Below are 20,200 nucleotides of genomic sequence, written 5' to 3'. Positions count from 1 at the left end.
TGTGATTTTTTTTTACTTAATATTTTATAAGTGCATTTTGATTTTAACCATATTAACATGCTAATTTATTGAATGCAGTGTCGTTAAAATTCGTGTTTAGACTCTAGTAATGTTTTGGTACATAATGAATGCGATAGTACATTATAAAACACCTATACAACCATGAATTTATGTATCAATCCATATACTTTTTATATAGTTTTCTTTTTATATGTAATTTTTTTTAATCATGAACTTGTGATTATGGTCAATCGTTTTAAAGTATGATTATGAGATGTTTAGAAGACTTGTTTTTTACTATGTAAGTGATTATGAAATAATAACTTTTAATGCTTAATTGTTATGTAAGCTTAGGTGTTATGTTTATTTAAGGTCATGCATTCGCCCATTTATGTTTTTTAATTTGTTTAAAGTTTAAAAGAAAGTTTTTGCACGATTGTTTTTAGTTTTGCCTGTACGATTAAATTTTGTAAAAATATCGCATTTTTAATGTATAATATTTGTTACATGTTATAGAAAATCCCCAAATCGATATTATAAAATAATATAAGAGTACAGAATCTACATGCAAATTCGATTACTATATTGTAAAAAGTAATCGTAAGAAAACAATGAGAAACCCGCTAGTGCGTTCAAATTGGTAAAATGAAATTTTGTCTGTGAACTCCCAGACCTGGTTAACTTCTACAAACGTTTACTAGAAGTATTTATACTATAAACCATGAACAATAAGTACCAACATCTACAGCCTGTAAATTTCCCACTGCTGAGCTAAGGCCTCCTCTCCTTTGAAAAAGGAAGGTGAGGGCATTCCACCACGCGGGGCTCCAATGCGGATGGTGGATTCACATGTAGCAGAATTTTTTTTATCATAAAAAATCGGTAGGCGGACGAGCAAATTGGCCACCATGGTAACTGGTCACCAACGCCCATAGACAATGGCGTTGTAAGAAATATTAACCATTCCATACATCGCCAGTGCGCCACTAACCTTGGGAACTAAGATGTTGTGTCCCTTGTGCCTGTAGTTACACTGGCTCACTTACTCTTCAAACCGGAACACAACAAAACTGAGTACTGCTGTTTGGCGGTAGAATATCTGATGAGTAGGTGATACCTACCAAGACGGGCTTGCACAAATCCCTACCACCAAGTAAAAGATGAATTATAAACAACATGAAAATTCAGTAGGCACTGGATTTGAACCAGCAATCATCGGTTAAGATGTACACGTTCTAGCCACTGGGCTATCTAGACGAACAATTAATGAACAAATTAACAATCAATTTTTTACTACTAATTCGTAGTCTTATGATTTGTCTCGTGGACGTTGAACGCTTCTAGCCGAAATAAGGTTATCAATGCGACCTTTTTGTTAGTGCTCTTCGATAGCTTCGCCGATCATGAAACGATTATACTTATTATTTTATATATAAACTTAATGATTATCTTTGGGACACTTTTTTTTATGAAATAATTTTCCCTAACTTTGGATTTCGGGTAGAAAGCCTGTGAAGTTGTCACTTGTTTTGTTTTGAAAGATATGTCAATTACTGGTAATACCAAGATCACAACGACCATTTTTTATTTCCTAGTTTTTTTCTAGTTTCTGGTAAAATAATAATACGAAGATATCGTTTTGTCATAATTTTATCAAAATCTGTTGAGTCTATGAAGAGTTATAGTTTACGCACAAGGTAATTTACTGCTATCTTATAATATAAATATTAAAACTTAGTAATTATGACTAAAATTATTTGCTTTCGTTAAATAGATTAAACTCGAATAATGCCAAGGAGCACAGCTTATTAATTAAATTGTATTTAATTCATTAATCTGAAAACTGGCAAAGTAAAAGAGAAACTAAAGACTTTTTTTGCCAGAACTTCTTAATAGCGTCTATATATTTTGATTTTGATCCTATAAATTTGGATAAATGGCGCTTGGAAAATTGTATAACCTTACTTAAGTAAAGTGTTTTTTGTACTTTTTTTATTATAAGTTGGCAACTCTTCTTCCATCTGTGAAATGACATTGACTATCTGTCAATTTACATCGATCAGAAAAAACGTGACTTTGACATTTGACAGTACACTTGGGAAAGTGTTTTTCTATTGCATCATTATTTAAAAAGCAAATAAGATGGGGAATGCTAGCGCAAAAGCCGCGGAAGTGAAAGTGATTGAAACACCGGCGCCGTCAAACGTCGAGAAATCTAAACTTAAGCCGTGCTGTGCTTGTCCAGAAACCAAAAGAGCGCGAGATGCCTGGTGAGGTTATTTTGATATTTTCATTCGTCCTTAATTATATAATATTTGTATATTCATAATCTTTTTCAAATTTAAGAATTCGTGAAAAATCTCAATTCTGATTTAATATTTAATAAAAAAACGTGGTCTATATTAATTATTTATTGCATCATATTAATTTTCAGTTAAATAATAAATAAATGATTACATATCACGATTAGTCCTTTCTATCTTACCAAGTAGGTTGTAGCTTTAAACTATTAGGATATTTTGACTTCCTTCATTCATGTTACTAAACACTTGCAGCAGAATTAAGTGAACTTTAAAATTTAAAACAAAACTCATAAATTTTTATTTTTTTACAGTATTATTGAGAATGGTGAAGAAAATTGTGGGCCATTGATTGAAGAACACAAAGCCTGTATGCGAAAAATGGGTTTCAACATATAATATTCCAAAGCATAGGTTTTAAATTAATTTATGGTGTACATAACCTGTAGAAAAACATTCATTTAGGCTTTTGATATAATGTTATTCTTATTACCGCTTTAATAAAATATACTCTGTGGTAAACATTATGGCAATTGAATGATTGTAAAGATTAGTAAGGTCAGCTTGGAAAAATTATAATTAAAATGTAAATTCACAATGTCTACTACCGAAAAAAGGCATCTCTTCTTAAGGAGAATTTATAAATGGCCATATTAACGTTTGGGACAATATGTTTTCATTTTTAAGTTTAAACATATGTTTATAAGTAGGGTATGTTAATGGCGGCTTTTGTTCTCATTTAAAAAACATTTCATTATTTTATTTAAAAATAGAATATAACTTTGATATGTAAATTAAGTAGACATAGAATATTTTTTTATTTATGTTTAAATAGTAGTCATGTGTTTAAATACATCTTCATTCATGGATCATTAATTCATTCATTCACGTATTTCATACATTTTCACTATTTATTAGGCGCTAGCCAAAGATATTCATGTCATTACTACATTTTATACATTTATTGTAGATGTTTGTGATTAATTATTTAATTTATATTAATATTTTAGTACTTATTAATAAAATAATTATGACAACTTATATCAACTTTGACAAAATCATTTTGTAGTGGAATACTTAATCTAAAGTTTGTTATTTTTATTTTACTGGTGGGGCTTTATGAAAACCAACTGCGTAAGCAATACCACTTATAATCTGTATTTCGGAGATCCATAATAAATGTAGTGTGAGCCTGTTTAATAACATAAACAAGAGACATAACATCTTAAGCACAATAGTAACCTGCACATAAAAGGTTTATTGAAGAAGAAAAAGGAAGTGGTTCAATAAGTAATTTGAATACTTCTGGCAGTAACCATTGGCACATTTGACAGTCAGCCAATCTGTTCTAAATTCAAAATTGTACATTTTTCTTTTATTTACAGTATTATGTTTAGTTTTAAATTAAGAATTATGTTTGGTTGTTGTCTCGATTATACAAAAAGATATAATATGTCATTTTGTTTGTAATATAGAATTTTATTTGTTAATACTATCATTATCATTGAAAAAATATTACTCTAGCAGTAATTGTAATAAGGATCTGCCGCATTTTGATGTTAAAACAAAAATGGAATAAATAATAATTAAAAGTATTGTTTTGTTAAATTGTTTCTTTTTTTTCCTCTTAAAATATTTTAGCAAATGTTAAATTATTGTACGCAAAATATTTAATACATTAGCTTTGGGTGATTACTTCGGAGAAAGAGATAAAAAATGAAGAATGTAGCATAGTATAGTTTAAGTATTAAGAATTTAAAAGTTTTAGTCCATGTTGTGCGTGAAAAAAATCACTGTTTGTGTTTAAACATTATGAAGTCACAGACGTATATGGCTGTGGAGAAAGAAAAAAATATTGGCGATACGCCAACGAAACGAAATTTTAATGTTTGTTTAAAGTTCTCTAAAAGTACAGTACTTTTATAAAAAATATATATATTCAAGTCTACATAACTGTTTGACTAAAGGGCTCTTTTGAGGAACTCGTTTGAGCTTAGCGCAGCATGTCGCTCAAATGTTTAAGTATATGATCTCTTATATTTAATTAAGAGCTTACGTAAAATTTATTTATATATTTTAGTAAAGCAGATAGTTCTTGATGATTTTTACAAACAAATATTAAAATTCTGTTGTATTAAAGGGATGTGTACCTATATAATGTATGTGGTAGATGTGTAATCGATCTCTAAATCTTAAATTTTATGTTGTAAGGCTGTCAATTTAAAAAGGCACAAGTAACATGTAGCCAGACAGGCTGAGTCTAGTACTCGCCCGAACGCCCGGTGACGCTGTGAAGGCCAGTAGGGCCAACAACACAACTACAAACAGACATAAAAAATTTAGCCAGACTATTTTTGTGTAGTCTTTCATACGAACAGTTCGGTTTGCTATGTACGCGTACGTACGTACGATATTATAAATGCGAAAGTTTGTGAGGATGTATGGATGTTTTTTTTTTTCACACGGAAACCGCTGAATGGATTTGAATGAAACTACATCAAAATAGTTTAATCATCAGCTGTAATATGGAGACATTGCGTTTATATCTTTATTGAATTAAACCGTATTAGCATATTGCCTGGGTAGGCAGTGTCTTTTTATCTTTATGCGCTCCACTGAAATCTACCTCAACACTAACAATACTGAATCGATTTATATGAAATATTGTATCGAGATGCTTTAAGTCTCGGGAAAGGAGATGAGCCTGGGAGATCTTAAGAAGGAGATGGAGTACCACTCCAAACGGGAAAGGGCTGCTCGGTGGAGACGATAGCGGTGTCGTCTCAGCGTTTCCACTGCACCGGTTGCCCGGGGCTTAAAAAACAGGACGGGACCCTGCGGCCGTGGACGCGTGATTTAGGGTCTCGCGTGTCCAGGATGGCTTTGAGGAGTATGCACGATCAAAGATTCGAAGTGGTTTCAGTGACTCTCCAGGGCATCGGATATCTTAAAAAAGGTTTCCACTGCATAAAAAAAAAGGCTAACAAAATCAATTAAAAAATAACTATTTAAACGTGGAGTAACGAGCTTTCGTGAGTGAATAGATAGTTAGTATTTAGTTATTTTTAACAATTTTTATAAATCGTAATATTTAAGTAAAATAATAAATCTATACATACATATAATAAAACTAGAGTGTCTGTTTGTAATATTAAAATAACTGCGCGCCACCGTCACGTTTGGTTTCTACTTCCTCCCATCAACGACTTAATATACTTAAAAAAGCTGACTAATACAGAATTAATAAATTATAGTAAAATCTGCGAATTAACAACAACTTTTTTGTTAAATACAAACGCGCGCGATGTCGCGGGCATTGCTAGTAAACTTTGAAAACGATTCCAGAATAATATTAAAAAAAAAAAATGATGATAGTGAATAATAGGTATTTACTATATTCTTGAGTCGAGACAAAATCACACTACAATAATTACGATTAATCTTGAAACTTGCGTAAATACTGGGTTCAGTAATTCAGTTACATGTTAATGGTCGCTCTTATTAGATGTCCCCACTGGTCGGGAGGCGCATCATTATAACCTATAAGAAAATAATCCCTCTGATTGAGGATTAAATGATAAACATAAATGTTTCGTGTGCAAGTATAAACTGTATTTTATTGGTTGTAAATTTTTTTAATGTATTTAGTTTTGTAAAATGCGTTTAAAAAGAGATTCAGTTCAAAACAGCGACAACGAAACCACTGGAAGTTCGGTAAAGTCAGTTGACAGTTATGGGTGAGTAAAATGAAATAGTTTTAAGCATTTTATGTTGTTGATAAAAAAATAAATTGCGCTTTTTTGAAAAATTTTAAAATTGCAAGATCAGAAATTGCAATTTTTTGTAGGAGTATATTACTTATTCTAAATTTTAGCAATTGCAATGAAACATTTAGATTTCAATTAAATACATTATTTAGATTTGTCTTAGTTATAGTTAGTACACGAACGAAGAGCTTAATCATTGTATAAGCATACTGGATATTGTCTATATATAGATATTTATAATTCATAAACAGGTCTCGGTTGAATCAGAATATTTTTGTACCATACGAAAAAAAAAACCCTCATGCACGCTGAGTTCTTGTAGGTATTTGCGCTTGACCCTAAAACGTTGACACAGTGATTATATGTTAACAGAACTATAATACATTTGTTATTATTACTCACTTCAATAAACTGAATCATTTTTGTTTGTTTCTGATATACGTGATACATACATCAATTTATATCAAATTATCTATAGTTTATTCGAAACGAAGAAGGAATGAAGATAAACAAACGTAGATGAATGTATTCAATGCGATTTGATAAAAGCCAAGCTATATTTTGAGCTACTAACAGTTCTTGATTTATAATGATTATAATACAACATTATTCCATTTAACTACTTATATCCACTTTAATTTTACTTCCAAAGTTCCTATAACAGCTTTGTTGACGTTCAAAACGTCTCTATTTCATAAATCCATAGTGAATATCATAGATTGATCAAGATTTCGCGTCAATTCGACGTCACATGTTGTTTATTTGTCCTCTTGTGGTTGAAATAGTTTAGGTAGGTATTCAAAAAATCCTAAAAGCTAACAAAAATATCAAAGGAAATATCCTAATGGTGAACCTTAACCGAAGATTACCTGTTAAAACACAGACGAGAGAGACTCTACTGAATATATAAGAGTTTAAATTGTGTATACAATGAACGCGAAGGAAAGCATCATGAGAAAACCTTTTTTTTCGCTGGAATTACGCGTTTGCCCTACGTTAAGCGTAGGAATCGCCTTTGCCCAGAACGACTACTCTGTCGAATGACATAATTTCATCAAATATTAAATTTCCTTTTTCTTAAACGCATTTGTGATAGGGATCTATTTGAAAGCTTGAAAAATAACTTCAACAAAGCTTAAAGACTAGTCTCGATGATTTATTTAATCCGCCATTGGCCCTACTCACATAATTATATTTCTCTAGCGTACCGTCAAATATAGTACTATTCACTTACGAAGACATGCAAAGATGTGTGTGTCTTTGAAAAATTATCGACGTGCATTAGTACGTGTTAAATTCGTTACCCAAGAGGGCAAAATCTGGGATGAATGTTTGTATAAAAGTTAGTCGTTTTTTAAGTTAGAAACCTGCGAGTCAGTGTTTAAGTTTCTGTTTATAAGTAAAAGACAAATATTACCGTATTTTCGTATAGGATATCACAGCCGAGTGCAATGTGATATCCCATCCAGTTATCCTGTTTTATCTCCAAACTGAAATCTGTGTCGATGTTTTCAACTTCTCCAATATGATGTATTTACACAGATTGTGTTGTTACATATTAATATTAACTAAATAAGCTAACTTTTTTTGGATATGTTGTTTAGTGTATTTTGGTGGGGGAAAAACTAATAAGTACGCGTCAATCGTGACGTGTTTCGCTGTTGCAGCCCCTCATATGTTTTGATAAATTAACAACCTATGTATATAATAATTGCTCTGAGTATCAATACGTCTGTAAAACAGACACATATTAGTTATTTTAATTAACAAATGTGGAAATTGAAATAATTCAGACTAGAAAAGAATTCCAAGGTTTTGAGTTTTCACATCTGTCCTCATACTACCTTTTTTTTTGCTCTCTTAACTTTAATGCCGTCTCACGCACACTAAGACACCTGGATCTTGTTTTAAGGCGCACCCGTCCACGTTAAAACATCTGCATGCTTTAGTATCAGTGACGTTCGTTTCTTCGTGCTTATTTTTGCAATTCGGTGAATAAATCATTACACAAACATTGTTCTTAATTCAGTGGCGTAGCTATCGTAGGGCCAGGTGGCGCAGTGCACCAGGGCCCCTGAGCTCTGGGGGCCCTCTAACCTAAGCTATGAAAAGAGCTTTGAATAGAGATGAAGTATGGATTTAATTTACTAACGATATGTTCAACTCACAGTGAGTTTTGTATCCTGTATCCTATTCTTATTACTATCTATAATTTTGAATGCCAATATACGTTACACCGGGGCCCGGGGCCACTGGTTCTTATATCATATATTAGATAATCTCAGAGTATGAAAAATATCTATGTATGAGTATGTAAAATCCTTATAAAATATAGAGAAAAAAATGTACGAAAAAAAACCTTCAATTGTCAACGTCAAGAATTAAAGATCCTGTCTGCTACGAACGAAGCTAAGAACGCAAATATGAGAGAAATATTTTCCTTAATTGTTATCAATATTAACAAATTGCCAAAGTTCACATTATATGCCTAAGTGTATTCTTAACAATACTTTTATAAAAAAGTCTCTACGATAGCCTTATCTACAACTTGATTAAAACAGTGTAATACAAACTGTAGTAGGTATATGTATATTACTATGTTTATATTACTTGTAATTATGTTCGGAGTAATTATTAAAAAAAATAAAATAATATTAATATTTAAATATAATATTGCATTTCGCTTTATTCTTAGTAACGTGCTTGATGAATTCAGATTCATAAATACAAAGCTAAGTCTCAACTAAGTACTCATTTATAAGATATATTTATAATTACGAGAACGGTAACTTGTCACTTATATAGATTTGCTCTCGTCTGTATGTCCGTCTGTCATAAATAATTGTCTGTACGAAAACACTAATTTCAAGGCAGTACTGATTTTGGATGTTCACTGCTCCGATTTTTTTTTTAAATAAAATATATTTATTTAAAATGTGAATTTTTAAACATATTAAAATCAAAATCAAGATATCGTTTATTCAAGTAAGCTTTGAGAAACACTTTTGAAACGTCATTTTACAGAAATATAATAAAACCGGTTCGGAATGTAGATTCTACCGAGAAGAACAGAACAGTCAGTAAAACAGACAAGCTGACCAGACAGACGTTATCCTGCCTTTGCTATGAATATTCAATTCGAATGGGGTATAGGTTCATAAAAAAGAATAATTATTTCAAAAACGTATTGTTTATTAATTAACACAGGCGAAAAACGCGGATTTCAAGATTTATGCCACTAACACTTAGGTACTTCCCTGCGATTTATTTATCGTCATTACAAAGGCTAGCCGTCTATGAAATGGGCACTATGAAATCATAAATTAATTATTCTATTACTATAGAATAGTTCCGACCCATGCCAAACCCATGCATCTGTTATAAACGGTATTTGCAGTGCGCATTCTGTCAAGTGCACCAACTGTCAAACAACCGACAGCTACGTCAAATGGTTACATTAAAGGCTCGCACGTGACATTGGCGAAATAATCTGTGCCCTCTTGGCACGAATAAAAGCCAAATCAAAAAAAAAAAAAAAAAATACATTAAAGGTTTCGCACGTAACATTGGCGAAATAATCTGTGCCTTTTTGGCACAAATAAAAGCCAGAAAAAAAAACAATACATTAAAGGTTATATTAGAGAAATTAATATCGATCATATTAAATTTTCTTTAATTTTCTAATGTCCCGAGCAGCTTACATTTTTTTTTCTTTTATAAGTAGTACCTTAGTAAGTACCTTCTACTAACAATAACGAACATAAACCAAAAAAATATAAGCGAAACTGGTTTAGCCGTGATGCCGTGACCAAGTAATATAGAGATTAATTTTTATATATATGCCTCTATCCGCCCTGAAAGGCAACAAGAGTAAGCTCCACGCTTTTCTCGTTTATAAAATGTTATGTTTTATTTATTAATGTTTTTAACAAATGATTTAAATTTATGAATTGGCAGCTTTAATAATATCTGTCGAAATTTTTTATAGGAACGAACATCTTGCCCCAGAAAGAGTTAGCGTAAGCGTAACTTAGCGTAATAAGCTTATCCTATAGCTCGTTTATCGTATATTAAAGAAAATATACTAAAAACGAGTCTAGGTACACCTGATTTAAAAAATACGCACTATAGAACCCGAGGAAACCATTCGTAAAGCGACACGTAGTTTTATCACCCAAACTACAAATAGTAATAATAGTAACAGTTCTGTCTTAAGCACAGTTACAGTGTTCTAGCGATTTTTTTCTGCCGGCAAGAAAGATTTTTAAGCGATATTCTGGGGCGATTCACTGCTGGTCTCAGTCTGTAGTTGGTATCATAGACTTGTCCCTAGAAACAGACTTGGCTAAGGCGGTCTTGTTCTTACATTACAAAAAGTTTAAGAATATTAAAAATTGCTCCATGAAAATTTTAGTTGAGCAATTTTTTAGTTTAATTAAGTTTACACACAAATAACTCATATTAGCCTTTTATTTAATTTGTTGCATATCACTTAAATGAAGTTGATTGGTCTGTTTATAAACATTAATGGTTATACACGTACATTGTACATTACGCTATCTAAACTCGGGGTGTGGGATCAAGGGAGTTCTCGCTGTCGCCTTGAAATCGTATCATAACGATTGACAAAGACCATGCTTACAGAAGTATTTATTTATAATAGGTACCTATGTATTTTCAATTGCAAAATCGAGAAAATATTTAAGAAATGTTTTTGTATAATATTTGGTTTTTGAACATTGATACTTGATAATTTACCCTAAAAGACCCTTTATATTCATACTAAATTGCAGATTTGTTTTTAATATATTAAAAAAAACTATAAATGAAACTATAAATATATTCAAAAAAGTTAGAAAAGGCTAAAAGGCCCCAACATGGTTAATCCGGTCGTGATTTTGCCCAAGCTGACTTTTCACTTAGTTTTTTAGAGCAATGACTATGTTCTTATAGGAAAATTCATTTTAAATTATGTTTTTCTTTTTTAGCGACAGAAAATAACTGTTTGATTATTTTGTGTTATAAATTATTGGTTTTTTTTTTTATCCGTGGGATAAGATTTAACATATAATTCTTATAGGGTGTTCGGCACCGGATGTTCCGATTGCTCGGACTGTGAGGGCGGAGAAGACAGGAAACGAATTTATAAATATGAGTAAGTAACAATTTTACTATTATTAACCCCAGTGTCGGATTTAAAATTCTAAAGGCCCTGGGGCCACAAAGAAGTGGAGGCCCTAGAGCAACAGAAGCATGGAGACCCTAATAATATATATTTTAATTTCAACCAGTAAGTAAGTACTGCATTTACTTGTATCGGTAACTTTTAAAACAATAATTAGTATCATTATGATTTTTGTTAACTCGTCGGAACCTCTGTTGTGTTGTGACCCTAGGGCAGTTGTCCCGGTTGTCCTCACCTAAATCCGGCCCTGATTAACCCGGAAATATCAATAGCAGGGAAAAGATGTTCAATGGTGAGATCTTGATTCCACTGAGGTTTGACAGATGTATACAATACACAAGTTTTCTGATATTAATTAACTACATTGTCAGAACATAACATATTATATGTGCCTTCTATTTTTATAAACTATAATTTAAAAATAAGTCTTATTAACCAAAATGTAATGAACTTAATTGCTTTTCCAACGACTATACATTACAGCTTAGTTTTAAAGACAATTTCAGAATATTATTATTCATGAACTAAAATGGTCTGCAATAATGTAAATGCAGACGGTAAATGATGAAGGTAGTAGAGTAATTTTACCATAGACATTTCGTAGAAGCAATAGAGTATGTAGACTAACTTTTAAGTTAAATTTGGTCCAGACCCTGACTTTAAGTCTATTTATCAGCAAACTGACGACGAGATCGACTAGCTGCACAAGCTTTCACAGCACGGCTGATCACGAAGCTTACCCTCTGCTGATGGCGGCTAATTTAACTAGCACATATAAGACGATCAGCTCAAGTTCTGACACATTGGTAATTTTTTTTTTTTTAATTAATATTTATAATTTACAGGCAGAGGCATTAAATTTGTTGTAATATATTTTTACTAACTTTTTTTTCTTCAAAAACCTTTTTTTGTTTACCTGATGTATTATTAGCACTTTAAGAAATTTAAATAACAGTAACAATAAAAAAAATATGCGAATGGAATTAAATATAAACGATCTTTGTGTTTGGGGTCGGAATGCAGTGATTTACGACCAATATAATTACTACAGAATCAAAACCATTACATGTTATTAATACGCAAAAGATAAAGGAACGTAAATATAGTATCGTGAATTATTTGCATTTTATCTTGCTCCGATACAATTTTGTGTAGTAAGAGCGGGAGACTTGATATCGTAACGATAAAATGTGCGTAAAAACTATCCACTTGACAGCTCAGTGCTACATAGAAGTAGTACCTACATTTAACCTGTAATATTTTGTTACCATGCAGGATGTATCCTGTCTTATGACGACTATTACTTAACTCTCATTGAATTCGAGTCAGCAGTTAACGAGTCGAATAACGTTTAATCTTTCATAAATTCAATGTATGTTTTGTTTTTATAATTTAATTTAATGCGATATCCTCCTGTCTGAAGTGTTGTGTATACTGCGTCGTCTATAATGTTTACTCTAATTCCTCCAACTTTTAAATCAACCAAGTCCATTATTTAATTTTAATATTTAGTGTTTTTTCAATAGAAAAACTCTAAAAGTCCTGAATTTTCAGCAAGGCATACGAACGTAAAACCACAGCATATTACACCGTATAAACTAATAAAACAAAGTCGCTTTCCGTCATCTGTGTATACGCGTTACTCTCTCTATTACTCGGTTTTTACCAATCAACAATACAATATGAAGGTCGAGTTATTAATTAATTAATAATATAATAGTAATTTAAACTTTCCTAGTCGGAAATAAATTATTAATTTTTCTTTTAATATTTTTTCTTTAATCTAAGAATTGTATGTTGACTCTTATTGTACCCATGTGAAGTATAGTTAGCTACTCCTCCCGGGTAGCTAATTACAGGTGAATTTAAAGATAAAATTATGCGTGGGGGACTAATTACAGGTGAATATAAAGGTAAAATTTCTATTGCTCGTTATTATAAAATATATTCTTCAGGGCCCGGCGGAGTTATCCGGGAGTGACATCTTAGCAACCTACAAACGAACAATGGAGAAGAATGTCAAATCAGAGAAGAATAAGCAAAGCTCTCTTGTAACCATGTGAGTCCTTTATTGGCGACATAATGATAAGGACTGGCAACTGCACAGAAAATTAGGAGTGTTTTCCATCACTCTCATAGTCCTCATCTTATGATCACATCACTAATATAAGTCATTTTGTATTATAAAATTATAGGGCTTTGTGCAAGCCCGCCTGGGTAGGTACCTCCCACTCATCAGATATTTTACCGCCAAACAACAGTACTCAGTATTGCTGTGTTCCGTTTTAAAGGGTGAGTGAGCGAGAGACATAACATCTTAGTTCACAAATTTGGTGGCGCATTGGCGATGTAAGGAATGGTTAATATTTCTTACAGCGACATTGTCTATGCTCGTCCGCCAACCTATACCAGTAAAAAACACCACGTATTATATATTACAGTTTCTCAATATGGAACACAATAATGGGTTCATCCCTGCTGACGATGGCGTGGGGCGTGGAGCGCGCGGGGTTGCCGTGCGCCCTTTTTCTGCTCGCCTTCATGGCGGCCCTGTGTCTCTACACGGCTTACATTCTTCTCAGAGTTAACGTGCACCACGGTACGTCATGAATTTCCTGTAATTAATTTATAAGCTTTAAAATAAAATACCAAAACGAAGAATTTCGTTAGCAACACCAGATATGGGAAGTAGGAAACGAGTTCATGGCACGGATTCCAGCGAATAGATGCTTTTGTGACGTTATAGATATCTGCTTCTTAAAAAATTATTGTATTGCAATAACTTTAAGTACAAATACTAAACTATCTCCCTCATTATAAATATTATAGATGACGTATTAAATGAAAGGTGAAGTAATGAATACATCGAAAAGTTCAAGAACCTAATTATTATTACTAGTTTTTCGTAAAATTTAAGCTCTTCAATGAAGCTCTGCTATCGTGCGAATCCGACGAAACGGCTAGTAGAGTAGGGCAGTCGAGACATGACATAAGATGTGCGTGCGCACAGGCGGCGACAGCTGCGAGGTGCCGGCGCTGTGCCGCTCGCTGCTGGGCACGGGCGCGGCGGGGCTGGCGCACGCCTTCAGCCTACTCGTGCTGCTCGGGGCCAACATCGTCTACTGGCTGCTCATCACCAACTTCCTCTACCACACCGTCAACTACTTCATGGGTAACGACGATCAAATAAATCATTAGTACAACGAGACAATATATTTTTGGAAAATAGTGAAAAATTTAATTATTAATAAAAACGAAAAAGTCAATTTATCAATGATTGTTAAAAACAATGTTTTTTATAGTTTGAACCTTTTCAATGTATTCATAAAGATAATTATTCAGTTCGGTCTAATGGCGGTTACATGTGTGTTTGGATATGTGGCAGACTTTTATTTGACATATGTAGGTGTCACCACGATTTTTTCTTTTACTGCAGACACAAATCAAGCACAAAAAAATACAAATGGTTCTTACTTGGGATTAATTAATCTATTTCAACTTACAGATGTGAATACGTCAAACTCGACAGTTTACAACGCAAGCCTCTTGTGTCCCAAGCACGACAATCTGATCACTCCCTCTGACCAACCGATAGTCGACCCCTCGCCGTATTGGGGTCTCCACACCACAGTTCCCTTTTACGTGGCAATCATCGTTTTTCCACTTCTCTGTTTTAAAAATGTCTCATTTTTCACCAAATTCAACTCTTTAGGTGAGTTATTTCTCCATTCTAGAATTTAATCATGGATAATAATTAAAGCATGGATCCTGCTTTTCTAGATATTAAATGCCTTTTCCAATAACAACAAAATAATAAAAAAAAATGTTGGTTATCGGTAAATATGTGTTGAATATTTTTTTCTTCTCACCTATTATTAAAATATCACACAGTCTTGATTGTATGTATTAATTATTCTATACACACAAATTATATAAGACCATCCAGAATATCACGCATAGTCCTCTGGTTTTCTATATGTTAGGAATAAATAAAATGAGTAAAAAGTTGTGCCTATCATTAGTTGGACAGTACGCCATAAAATATGTACGAGTAGGATCTATACGAAATAAATATGTCGTAATAATTACATATATAGTAAATAAAAGTTTGGCAAGACTTGTAAACCTAATCGTGATATTAATACACTGGTACATCACAGATATTGAGACAAACTCATAGGCATTTAAGGCGTTTATTAATTAATTGGGTATTTAGTGTTAAGATTTCGCTAAAAATCCTTTCAGGAACCCTATCGGTGTTCTACCTATTACTGTTCGTAATGGTAAAGGGCTGGACTTGGGGAATCAACATGGGGGAAGTGGAGGTGACGGAGCGGAAAGGGGGCAGTGACGCGGCCGTGCTCAGTGGAATGCTCGCACTTTCATTCTACATCCATAATATCATAATCACCATCATGGGCAATAATGCGAGACAAGACAGAAATGTAAGAGACAATATCGATCCTAATACTATTTATAATTTGCTTTTTCTTTCAGCTAACTGGCTACCATTATAGGATATTTTTACTATATTTGTTTCTACAAGTAAAAGAAATGTTACTCTCCTTAATATTAAGCTTGCTTTATGATTTTTCTTGCTAATAGCATGATTGATCTCTGTTTAATTAACATTGATTATATGTGTATTTATATAGCAATTATTTACATTAAGGCCTTAATTATATACGAATATAAAGCAAAAATGGCTACTGGACATATCATGAGGGTGTGGAATGGTGCAACATTGCCCTGTTGAATCACAGTTCCAATTGACCAAGGAAGCAATAAGGCGAGGTGTTATACTTTTAATTAATTTTTTTTTACATTATCCCGTGAATGTATTTAATTATGTTTATATTATGCCTATAAGAAATTTTGCACATTTCCTGGACTTTCGTCTGGGAGATAAAGATCATTTTGTAATTGCCTTATTTCAACCAGTCCGTTATGCTCTTGCTCTACATTTCAATAACTTTATGGAAAACGTAGTCTCAATAGACGATAATTATTATTATTCATCGATACTCTATAATAATATTATAAATTGAAAAATAGCTCTATTTTTCTGTCTGAAATACCCTTTTATATACTTAACGCATGACGATAAACCCCAAAACGCAAGAGGAGCCGCGTATGATAACTAGTTTGACATATCTATGAAAGAAAATATACGCCGACTTCAGAGTCTTCTCCTCCCTCCCTTCTCTCCTCCCTCTTAAAAAGCGTCAATGATTGGTGGTGAAATTATTTAATTACATTCAAATCGCCATTGTCTTATAATCAATAATAATTACCTACGTTCTATACCGAAAAATGCTCTTACATGTAAGTCAAACTTGTCTAAGAATAATTTTGTTTCAGGGTCGCGATCTAACGATAGCTTTCCTGCTGGTGACTGTGACTTACACGTTCGTGGGCGCCATCTTTTATATCTGCTTCCCGCTCTCCAAGTCGTGTATAGAAGATGTATGTATTCATTTATTTCTGTTGTGTATGAGCCTCGTGTGAATACCATCCAGTATATAATTTGACGCTAAACATAAAAATTCTGTATTTTCTCGTGGTCTGACGATTGTTTGCGTAAGTGTAATTTAATTGTTTGAAAGTTGTAATCTCCGAAACTAATGATCCAAGATCGCTATAGGATATTAATGATATTTATATCATATCATTTTCTTCATTAAAAAAATTCACCCGTGCGAAGCCGGGGTGGATCGTTACTTTAATAAATAAGTCTTGTGCATGGTTGGATGGAATGTGTATCGTTGTCGATGAAATATTTTATTTTATTTTGATTATATATTTTTGTGTGTATGAGGGTCACTGGATGGTCACTGGATAATTGGATCGGATAGGTGGCGGTAGAGCCGAGATAGCCCAGTGGTTAGAATGTGTGCATCTTAACCCATGGGTTTGAACCCGCAACGCACCACTGAATTTGTGTTTATAATTTTATTCATCTCGTGCTCAGTGGTCCTCCTCTTCTCTCGTCAAAGAGAGAGGAGGCTTTAGCCCAGCAATGGGAAATTTTCGGGTTGTTACTATGAGGTGGCGGTATGGTCAGAAGGTAAATAATTCACCCAGGCGAATTCGGTACGGGCAGCTCGTGTTATATACATAATTCGTATTATAAATAGTTTCATTTCAAGTAATCAATGCAAAATTAATTTGTGGTGTCGTTGCTTGTTTCGATAAATACCTCGTTACTCTGTTACAGAATATTTTAAACAATTTCGAGATGCATGACGTGATGACAGCCATCGCGAGGGCGTTACTTCTTTTCCAAGTGAGTTAATATATTTTCCAATAGTTATTTTTGGCGAATGTAATATATTTAAAAGTACAGGTACCGCAAGAGCTGGTAGTTTATGATGGAATCCATTACCTTGGAGAACAAGGAGGTTATGGCTATGGGCCTATAATTGAACGGGTCTGAGTGGTTGTCTTTTTTTAGGGAGCGGGTGCATCCAAACGGTATTGTAGGAGTTTGTGTTAATTATAAATTATTTCATGCTCGGAGGGAAAGGAAACTTTTTTTGTAAATGTTAATTACAAACTCAACCCTCACTTTGTAAAAAATATCTCGAAACGATTCCACCTGGTCAAGGTAAACAAGCACGATCTAGTGACACGAGTGTGCGGGTGTGGCAGGTGATCACGGTGTACCCGCTGGTGGCGTTCATGCTGCGCGGCGAGGCGGCGCAGCTGTGCCGCGCGCCCGCGCCGCTCGTCAACGCGGGCGCCGCCGCGCTCTGCGTGCTCGTGGCGTGTCTGTGCCCCGACATCGGCACCATCATCAGGTACCGACGGCCGACGACCGACGACCCATGTCGCACTTCACATTGTCATAGTACATAGTCTATTATGAGATATTCGTCTTATTTAACCAATAATTCAATTTATACCAATAGATCAGGTTGCCTACTCTGCCTGATGAATAATCAGGCCCGGATTATCCATTAGGCAGAGGCGGCAACTCACAGGGACCCTGAATGGACTAAGGTCTCCTAGACTAGGCAAAAAAACTATAATAAGGTTTTGTAATTCATTTATTACGAAATCGTTAAGAACAAATATTGCTCCAATTAAATAGGTTGACGGCATACCTTCGTAATATAGTAAAAAACATCATCAATCATAATACTATAAAAAAATGTGTAGTAACAGAAAATAAATATATCAGGTAGAAAAGGGTAAAGGGACGTGCAATGTCTAGGGGCAATACAAATCGACTCATCAAATTTTCGTCACAAAAGTATCTACTATTTATGGTTTTGGAACGCTCTATTCCTAAATAGATTCATATCGAACTGGACGAACATATATTTTTATATAGATTTTTAAAATAACGTTCGGTCGTCAGGTACACGGGCGCCGTGAGCGGGCTGGTGCACGTGTTCGCGCTGCCGGCTTTGCTACAGATGCAGTCCCTGCGACTGCGAGGGAAGTTGACTTGGTGGAAAGCACTGTTTTACGCTCTCATTATAGTCTTCGGGACGGTTAATCTTGTAATGCAATTTTTTATCGCATGATATTATACTGTTAATTATTTATATATTCAATATTTTGTCTCCGTTTTGCAATAACATTGAAAAGGATCTCACATTTGTACACTATACCCATGTAAATAAAGTTTTAATTGTTGTTTGATGTTTTATTATTTACAGAAACATTAGTCATTTAAAATTAACTTTGCATTGCATTAAATGTTACTGTTGTCGTTTGCAAGCGTTGTGTAGTCGTTTGCAAGTTGTAGTGTTGTCGTTTGCAAGTTGTAGTGTAGTCGTTAATAAATGTTGATGTTGTGTCATGTAATTTCAGATCTGGATATGGACACGGTTAATTAAAATAACAAATATTAGATTATTGTATAAGAGATAATTTCAAAATAAGAATTTGACTTTATGTTTAAGCTATTTGGTATTTGGTATAACCACAAAAATAACGAGCCTTATAACCATTAGCGACTCGCTTCAAGTGTTTAAAAACAGAATTAAAATAAATATTTTCTTTTTATCGGATACAATTACGTTTACGGAGATCTAACTTGATATGAAAATTATTAAATACATTTCGAAAGACACTTTTATCGGTAAATTCGTTTTAGATAGGTCTGCTTACATCTACATTCCATACAATAATCATAAAACTACTGTGATTTTTTATTGTGTCGTTGGTCTAGCTAGTGGCTCGGAAGTTGGGCCGATAATAAATTATTGAGTTTTTCTGCCGAAAAATTCTCAGTCGTGGTCTGGATGTTGGAAGTGTGTACACTCCCGTACCTCTGCAACCACGTAACTGGTTGGCCTTTGGCCGGAACTCTTTCTAGCAGTGTCGGATTTGCCGTCCCATCAAATTATGAGAATGAAGGAGTAGAGGGCCCCTTGCAAACAATTGTGCCCTATAATATTCCGTGTGGCCGAAATCGGTCAGGACTCCATGATCAGTATCATACTGGTGTCCCAGGTGCACAAATGTTCGTAAAGCGTCGGAAAAGTGTGACATTGGATGCGTAAGATTTGTGGGGGATAAAATCATCTCGCGCCGGATATACTACCGGAAGAGAAAAATAAAATAACACAGATAATAAATGATGCATTTTATTTCTCAAAACGTTATAAAAAAGTAACAATTTATTTAAACACGATTGTATATATTCAATATATCTCTTTGGCAAAAACATTTATAAAATCACAATAAACTTAATATTTTTTTAGATATACGATATATGTCTTTTTTTTCAAATACATAATTAATACAAGTGTATTAAATAGTTTATAATCTTGTATACAAAAATACATTTCAAGTATAGTTTAAGTTCAATAAAAATTATAAAAAAACGAAAATATTTGACAAAAGTTGCAAGTTCAGTCAAGTCTTATATTAAATAACAATAAACTGACGATGACGATTTCTTCAAAAATATAATTACAAAAAGTAAAATCATT

General features: G+C 33.4%; 1 protein-coding gene across 2 annotated transcripts; it reads left to right on the top strand.

Moving 5' to 3' along the window:
- Positions 1–5,796: 5,796 nt before the first annotated feature.
- Positions 5,797–18,866, top strand: LOC125069817 (sodium-coupled neutral amino acid transporter 9 homolog). 2 transcript variants are annotated; one of them, XM_047679397.1, is made up of 12 exons: positions 5,797–6,037; positions 11,148–11,222; positions 11,929–12,058; positions 13,208–13,311; positions 13,694–13,851; positions 14,263–14,424; positions 14,758–14,964; positions 15,498–15,697; positions 16,614–16,718; positions 17,470–17,538; positions 17,904–18,052; positions 18,616–18,866. In XM_047679397.1, exons 1-12 carry the CDS (start codon positions 5,958–5,960, stop codon positions 18,782–18,784), a joined length of 1,608 nt encoding a protein of 535 aa, XP_047535353.1. In that variant the 5' UTR covers positions 5,797–5,957; the 3' UTR covers positions 18,785–18,866. The 2 variants fall into 2 exon arrangements, with proteins under 2 accessions (XP_047535353.1, XP_047535354.1); XM_047679398.1 differs by lacking the exon at positions 17,470–17,538.
- The last annotated feature ends 1,334 nt before the right edge of the window (positions 18,867–20,200 follow it).

Source organism: Vanessa atalanta, chromosome 16 (assembly GCF_905147765.1).
Source record: "Vanessa atalanta chromosome 16, ilVanAtal1.2, whole genome shotgun sequence".
Taxonomy (NCBI): Eukaryota; Metazoa; Arthropoda; class Insecta; order Lepidoptera; family Nymphalidae; genus Vanessa; species Vanessa atalanta.
This window is presented reverse-complemented; position numbering and strand designations above follow the sequence as displayed.

Coding starts and splice junctions, on each gene's coding strand:
- LOC125069817 (XM_047679397.1), top strand. CDS start 5,958: ATGCGTTTAAAAAGAGATTCAGTTCAAAACAGCGACAACGAAACCACT. Junction 6,038..11,147: donor AAGTCAGTTGACAGTTATGG/GTGAGTAAAATG, acceptor TAATTCTTATAG/GGTGTTCGGCACCGGATGTT. Junction 17,539..17,903: donor GGGCGTTACTTCTTTTCCAA/GTGAGTTAATAT, acceptor CGGGTGTGGCAG/GTGATCACGGTGTACCCGCT.